The sequence below is a fragment of the Oncorhynchus masou genome, unplaced genomic scaffold, assembly GCF_036934945.1.
Source record: "Oncorhynchus masou masou isolate Uvic2021 unplaced genomic scaffold, UVic_Omas_1.1 unplaced_scaffold_963, whole genome shotgun sequence".
In the NCBI taxonomy this organism is placed as follows: Eukaryota; Metazoa; Chordata; class Actinopteri; order Salmoniformes; family Salmonidae; genus Oncorhynchus; species Oncorhynchus masou.
The window spans coordinates 57,053-65,000 of NW_027016130.1; the positions used below are offsets into that span (position 1 = coordinate 57,053).

The following is a 7,948-nucleotide window of genomic DNA, read 5'->3' on the forward strand; positions in this document are numbered from 1 at the left end:
GAACTTGCTTTGCAGCCTGAGTAGTTCTTCTTTCGATTGTTATTGTCGCTTTAAAAAAAACATTTTAATTCACTTAAACTTCACATTGATTACATCGAAAGTGGTACAAAAGTGTTTTTGAAGTCGGAACATGGAACTACAATGCCTGCAAGAGGCGTTGAAAGTCGAGATCCAATGTCATCAGGTAAAAACGAAACATCGTTTCATTCTACCCCTTATTTGTGGTCTTTTGAGCGAGTGAGTGGTGTAGAGAGGAAAAACACCTCAGAGGGATCAAACGTGAGATGTTTGTTTTCCCAGCGAGAAAAAGAGTATGTGCTCTGTTATGCTTAGCTTGTATGTGCGGCGACGCCATAAACATGCACTTTCAGATGAGAGTGGGATACTTTTTAGACTACTTTGTTATTGTCGTGGGTCTGTTTCGAGCATCAAGAACTAGGTTGTAATAATGCGGTGGTCCTGTGTGGCGAGCAGGACGCGACCTGAATATTTATGAGCTGTAGAAACCGACTCGCTCCTAATGCTTCGCTGCTTTGATCTTGTCTTTACACACTAAACTTGAAACACTTTTTCTAATTCCTCTTTCGTTTTTTTCCTCCGGTTAGAAACTAGTTGCACAGATGAAGCAAGACCCGCAGGTAAATGTGTATTTCTGAAAGCCTTGTAATCGTCCTCTCGACACGGCTGGTTAGGGTTAGGGAGTGTAGCAGGAAACTTTATCAGCATTACATCTCTTTATTGTCTTGTTGTAAACCCTGTTTACTTAGCAGAGTTTCCACCTGCTTTGTCCTCAAATGTTCCTTTGGTTTATAACGCAACGGCATAAGTTTGAAACGTGTCGACATTGCTAGGTTACACTTGGTGTTTTGGTCCCATTTATAATCATATTATTTGACTGATGATGTTTTGTTTAATTGTAGGATGGAGAGCTTAAGAAACAACTACACGAAAGACACGACAGAATAACAGCCCTAAGCGAAAAACAAGTAAGAAAACCCCCAAAGCATATGTGTTGCTTTATTATACACTAGTGTTGGCTATAATCATCATTCATGTCACGGCAATAGTCTTGTATTGTGTGAGACCGTTATGTTCAGGACAATGTGCTTGTTTAAAAAAAAAAGGTTTCAAAAGTAACGGCATTGATTTAGTCTTTGCTCCCCTTTAAAGTCGTTGTGTTGTAGAATTCCTCAACGTAATCTGCTGATTCTGTCCGGATACTCTTTAAGTTGTGTAACATGAAATGTTGAAAAATGTAGCGTCCATTTTGAGTAAGTCGACATGTTTCAGGAGAGTAAGAAAGGAGATGCTCAAGTATCCGGTCTGCACTTTTTTTTTGTTACACATCAAGCATCACGTTTTTACTATTCTGACAATTCGTAGATATTCATCGCCGAATGAATACGTATTTTTTTGTCGCTTCTAAATGGACTTTATTTGTTACTTTATAGCCAGTCGTGGGGTTTTATTTATTCTTGGTCACATGACGGTAAAGGTTGCTTTTGATTCGATCGCAGCTTACACTTTCATTTATTTTTTTATTTTTTTTACTACATCTAGTATCAAATTGGCCAAGATGAACTTCCATCTTGTAATAAGTGATTTAAACTTATTTGTACGTATTCCTAATGAGTCATTTGAAGGGCAAAGAGAAACACTAAAGTCCAGCTCTTCCGCCCAGGAGAACGGGAGCTATTTTTTCAGCACCACAGAACAGATGCCGTTGAACGCTTAAAGTCACAACACTGCCTGGCTCAATATATGAAGTTACCGAAGCCACTAAGGAACACAAAACAGACATATAATGTGTAAATATATATTGTGGAAGTCAAATCAATCGATGTTGAATCATTTTAGTTCATTTTAAAGGGTTTTGGCGTTGGCCTAAGTTCGATCGATCCTGTTTCTTCAGGAATGCAGTTTTCAGCACTTGAACCCTGAACAGCGCCTTGATTTTCTCCACCATTCGCTGTTGAACGTTTAGTGTAAAAGCAGAAGACAAACTCATTCAGGCAGCTTATGCAGAGAAACAATGCTTATCTTTTCACGTAGTTGGTTATCTATTTACACGAGGTTGATCTTTCCGGTGAATGTATTTGTTGTAGTGTTTTACGCAAAGCGCCTTAGTTTGGTAGTGGATGCTTCCATTTTGTGCCGAGAAGGGGTGTTGGTTTCTTCCTAACATGGAGAAAAAGTCTGCGGAGTTTCTCGGAGAGGGGGGATGGGCCCCATTCATGCCGAACATTACCATTTTGATTGCTTTGATGCTGTTTATAGAGGAGGGGGAGGGGAGAGAGAAAAGAGAGAGCCCCGAGTCAGCAGCAGCGCAGCCTGGGATGTTTAATCTCTGTTTAGCGCCGATTCTCCTTATTTTATTAGCGGAATATGACCTATAGTTTACTCTGCTCGAGCGATGCTTGCTGCCACCAGAGAAAATCTGCTTTTTACACCGTCATAGATGTTGTTGTTGTTGTTGTTGTTGTTGTTGTTGTTGTTGTTGTAGGGCACTGACATTACATATCACCTGAAGAATAGGCTTTTGTTTACTTTTGTTTAAGTCAAAATTGAGATGTTAAAAGATAGCTTTGTTAGGTCAACACGTGTAATAATTTAGCCTATTCATTTAGCATATGATTCGCTTTCTTTCTTTCTTTCTCTTAAATTAAAAGTGTATTTTGCTCGAGTGGCTTTTGTTATATAAAAATTACATACAATTAATACTTAACATAATGACTTTATGGTCATCCAGACGTTATAATGCATGACATTGTTCTGATGGTGGCTAGTAAATACTAGTCCCTCTGTTAAACCAAACTACTCTTCAAACACGAGGCAGGAAGTATACAGTATGCATCATATGTCTATGAGGATGTAGGCCTGTGTGTGTGTGTGTTTCTATCCTAGGTTTGGTTGAGGGGCAGTGTGAATACAGAGAGGAGCAGGTTGTTGAGGGACGGTGTGAATACAGAGGAGCAGGTTGTTGAGGGACGGTGTGAATAGAGAGAGAGGAGCAGGTTTTTTGAGGGACGGTGTGAATACAGAGAGGAGCAGGTTGTTGAGGGACGGTGTGAATAGAGAGAGAGGAGCAGGTTGTTGAGGGATGGTGTGAATAGAGAGAGAGGAGCAGGTTGTTGAGGGACGGTGTGAATACAGAGAGGAGCAGGTTGTTGAGGGACGGTGTGAATAGAGAGAGAGGAGCAGGTTGTTGAGGGACGGTGTGAATAGAGAGAGGAGCAGGTTGTTGAGGGACAGTGTGAATAGAGAGAGGAGCAGGTTGTTGAGGGACAGTGTGAATAGAGAGAGGAGCAGGTTGTTGAGGGACAGTGTGAATAGAGAGAGGAGCAGGTTGTTGAGGGACGGTGTGAATACAGAGAGGAGCAGGTTGTTGAGGGACGGTGTGAATAGAGAGAGAGGAGCAGGTTGTTGAGGGACGGTGTGAATAGAGAGAGGAGCAGGTTGTTGAGGGACAGTGTGAATAGAGAGAGGAGCAGGTTGTTGAGGGACAGTGTGAATAGAGAGAGGAGCAGGTTGTTGAGGGACAGTGTGAATAGAGAGAGGAGCAGGTTGTTGAGGGACGGTGTGAAGACAGAGAGGAGCAGGTTGTTGAGGGACGGTGTGAATAGAGAGAGGAGCAGGTTGTTGAGGGACGGTGTGAAGACAGAGAGGAGCAGGTTGTTGAGGGACAGTGTGAATAGAGAGAGGAGCAGGTTGTTGAGGGACGGTGTGAATACAGAGAGGAGCAGGTTGTTGAGGGACGGTGTGAATACAGAGAGGAGCAGGTTGTTGAGGGACGGTGTGAAGACAGAGAGGAGCAGGTTGTTAAAGTAGTACCACTATATAGGGAATAGGGCCCTGGTCTAAAGTAGTGCACTATATAGGGAATAGGGCTCTGGTCTAAAGTAGTGCACTATATAGGGAATAGGGCTCTGGTCTAAAGTAGTGCACTATATAGGGAATAGGGCCTGGACTAAAGTAGTGCACTATATAGGGAATAGGGCTCTGGTCTAAAGTAGTGCACTATATAGGGAATAGGGCTGTGGTCTAAAGTAGTGCACTATATAGGGAATAGGGCTCTGGTCTAAAGTAGTGCACTATATAGGGAATAGGGCTCTGGTCTAAAGTAGTGTACTATATGGGGAATAGGGCCCTGGTCTAAAGTAGTGTACTATATAGGGAATAGGGCTCTGGTCTAAAGTAGTGCACTATATAGTGAATAGGGCCCCAGTCTAAAGTAGTGCACTATATTGGGAATAGGGCCCCAGTCTAAAGTAGTGCACTATATAGGGAATATGGCCCTGGTCTAAGGTAGTGTACTATATAGGGAATAGGGCCCTGGTCTAAAGTAGTGCACTATATAGGGAATAGGGCACTGGTCTAAAGTAGTGTACTATATAGTGAATAGGGCCCCAGTCTAAAGTAGTGCACTATATTGGGAATAGGGCCCCAGTCTAAAGTAGTGTACTATATAGGGAATAGGGCACTGGTCTAAAGTAGTGTACTATATAGGGAATATGATGCCATTTGGGACTCAGTTCAGTGTGACCTTGTGTTACCTTCAGGGGAAAACACAGACAGACAGCTCTATTCCTTATCCCAGTTTAGTCCTGAGAGACAGACAGCTCTATTCCTTATCCCAGTTCAGTCCTGAGAGACAGACAGCTCTATTCCTTATCCCAGTTTAGTCCTGAGAGACAGACAGCTCTATTCCTTATCCCAGTTCAGTCCTGAGAGACAGACAGCTCTATTCCTTATCCCAGTTTAGTCCTGAGAGACAGACAGCTCTATTCCTCATCCCAGTTTAGTCCTGAGAGACAGACAGCTCTATTCCTCATCCCAGTTCAGTCCTGAGAGACAGACAGCTCTATTCCTTATCCCAGTTTAGTCCTGAGAGACAGACAGCTCTATTCCTTATCCCAGTTTACTCCTGAGAGACAGACAGCTCTATTCCTTATCCCAGTTTAGTCCTGAGAGACAGACAGCTCTATTCCTTATCCCAGTTTAGTCCTGAGAGACAGACAGCTCTATTCCTTATCCCAGTTCAGTCCTGAGAGACAGAAGTCTACAACGTTCACAACTCAACTGAATTAAACTTCAACAATACTTTTAAACATACCTTTTCGATCGCTTTTCACTCTGTTGCAACATTGTAATCAGTCTGTTCTGTCAGGTAGCAGAGATGCTGGTCATTTATGAACATTTGAACATCTTGGCCATGTTCTGTTATAATCTCTACCCGGCACAGCCAGAAGAGGACTGGCCACCCCACATAGCCTGGTTCCTCTCTAGGTTTCTTCCTAGGTTTTGGCTTTTCTAGGGAGTTTTTCCTAGCCACCGTGCTTCTACACCTGCATTGCTTGCTGTTTGGGGTTTTAGGCTGGGTTTCTGTACAGCACTTTGAGATATCAGCTGATGTACGAAGGGCTATATAAATAAATTTGATTTGATTTGATTTTGATTTGATTTGATTTAGACTACACTACATTAATGTGTATGATTGTAATCAGTTTGTTCTGTCAGGTAGCAGAGAGACTACACTACATTAATGTGTATGATTGTAATCAGTGTGTTCTGTCAGGTAGCAGAGAGACTACACTACATTAATGTGTATGATTGTAATCAGTTTGTTCTGTCAGGTAGCAGAGAGACTACACTACATTAATGTGTATGATTGTAATCAGTGTGTTCTGTCAGGTAGCAGAGAGACTACACTACATTAATGTATATGATTGTAATTAGTTTGTTCTGTCAGGTAGCAGAGAGACTACACTACATTAATGTGTATGATTGTAATCAGTTTGTTCTGTCAGGTAGCAGAGACACTACACTACATTAATGTGTATGATTGTAATCAGTTTGTTCTGTCAGGTAGCAGAGAGACTACACTACATTAATGTGTATGATTGTAATCAGTTTGTTCTGTCAGGTAGCAGAGACACTACACTACATTAATGTGTATGATTGTAATCAGTTTGTTCTGTCAGGTAGCAGAGAGACTACACTACATTAATGTGTATGATTGTAATCAGTTTGTTCTGTCAGGTAGCAGAGAGACTACACTACATTAATGTGTATGATTGTAATCAGTTTGTTCTGTCAGGTAGCAGAGAGACTACACTACATTAATGTGTATGATTGTAATCAGTTTGTTCTGTCAGGTAGCAGAGAGACTACACTACATTAATGTGTATGATTGTAATCAGTTTGTTCTGTCAGGTAGCAGAGAGACTACACTACATTAATGTGTATGATTGTAATCAGTTTGTTCTGTCAGGTAGCAGAGAGACTCCAAAGTTCTGTATACAGCTTAGATCCCCGTTCCTCTTCGAGGTCTTTAAATATCGCAGAAACATGTAGTTGTTTTCTAAAGAGTAAGGCTGGTAACCTGACTGCTAGGTTTATGTTATAACAGTAAGGCTGGTAACCTGACTGCTAGGTTTATGTTATTAACAACAGTAAGGCTGGTAACCTGACTGCTAGGTTTATGTTGTTAACAACAGTAAGGCTGGTAACCTGACTGCTAGGTTTATGTTATAACAGTAAGGCTGGTAACCTGACTGCTAGGTTTATGTTATTAACAGTAAGGCTGGTAACCTGACTGCTAGGTTTATGTTATTAACAACAGTAAGGCTGGTAACCTGACTGCTAGGTTTATGTTATTAACAACAGTAAGGCTGGTAACCTGACTGCTAGGTTTATGTTATTAACAACAGTAAGGCTGGTAACCTGACTGCTAGGTTTATGTTATTAACAACAGTAAGGCTGGTAACCTGACTGCTAGGTTTATGTTATAACAGTAAGGCTGGTAACCTGACTGCTAGGTTTATGTTATTAACAGTAAGGCTGGTAACCTGACTGCTAGGTTTATGTTATTAACAACAGTAAGGCTGGTAACCTGACTGCTAGGTTTATGTTATTAATAACAGTAAGGCTGGTAACCTGACTGCTAGGTTTATGTTATAACAGTAAGGCTGGTAACCTGACTGCTAGGTTTATGTTATTAATAACAGTAAGGCTGGTAACCTGACTGGTAGGTTTATGTTATTAACAACAGTAAGGCTGGTAACCTGACTGCTAGGTTTATGTTATTAACAACAGTAAGGCTGGTAACCTGACTGCTAGGTTTATGTTATTAACAACAGCAAGGCTGGTAACCTGACTGCTAGGTTTATGTTATTAACAACAGTAAGGCTGGTAACCTGACTGCTAGGTTTATGTTATAACAGTAAGGCTGGTAACCTGACTGCTAGGTTTATGTTATTAACAACAGCAAGGCTGGTAACCTGACTGCTAGGTTTATGTTATTAACAACAGCAAGGCTGGTAACCTGACTGCTAGGTTTATGTTATTAACAACAGTAAGGCTGGTAACCTGACTGCTAGGTTTATGTTATAACAGTAAGGCTGGTAACCTGACTGCTAGGTTTATGTTATTAACAACAGTAAGGCTGGTAACCTGACTGCTAGGTTTATGTTATTAACAACAGTAAGGCTGGTAACCTGACTGCTAGGTTTATGTTATAACAGTAAGGCTGGTAACCTGACTGCTAGGTTTATGTTATTAACAACAGTAAGGCTGGTAACCTGACTGCTAGGTTTATGTTATTAATAACAGTAAGGCTGGTAACCTGACTGCTAGGTTTATGTTATAACAGTAAGGCTGGTAACCTGACTGCTAGGTTTATGTTATTAACAACAGTAAGGCTGGTAACCTGACTGCTAGGTTTATGTTATTAACAACAGTAAGGCTGGTAACCTGACTGCTAGGTTTATGTTATTAACAACAGTAAGGCTGGTAACCTGACTGCTAGGTTTATGTTATTAACAACAGTAAGGCTGGTAACCTGACTGCTAGGTTTATGTTATTAACAACAGTAAGGCTGGTAACCTGACTGCTAGGTTTATGTTATAACAGTAAGGCTGGTAACCTGGCTGCTAGGTTTATGTTATAA

At 41.2% G+C, this 7,948-nt stretch overlaps 1 protein-coding gene across 1 annotated transcript in view; it reads left to right on the top strand.

Moving 5' to 3' along the window:
* The first annotated feature begins 204 nt into the window (after window positions 1-204).
* Window positions 205-7,948, top strand: part of LOC135538424 (uro-adherence factor A-like) — a 172,957-nt gene continuing 165,213 nt past the window's right edge. Inside the window, exons 1-3 of the mRNA XM_064964322.1 lie at window positions 205-311; window positions 606-638; window positions 921-986. Of these exons, the coding sequence (XP_064820394.1) occupies window positions 285-311; window positions 606-638; window positions 921-986 (126 nt within the window). The 5' untranslated portion in view covers window positions 205-284. The remainder of the gene's footprint in view (window positions 312-605; window positions 639-920; window positions 987-7,948) is intronic.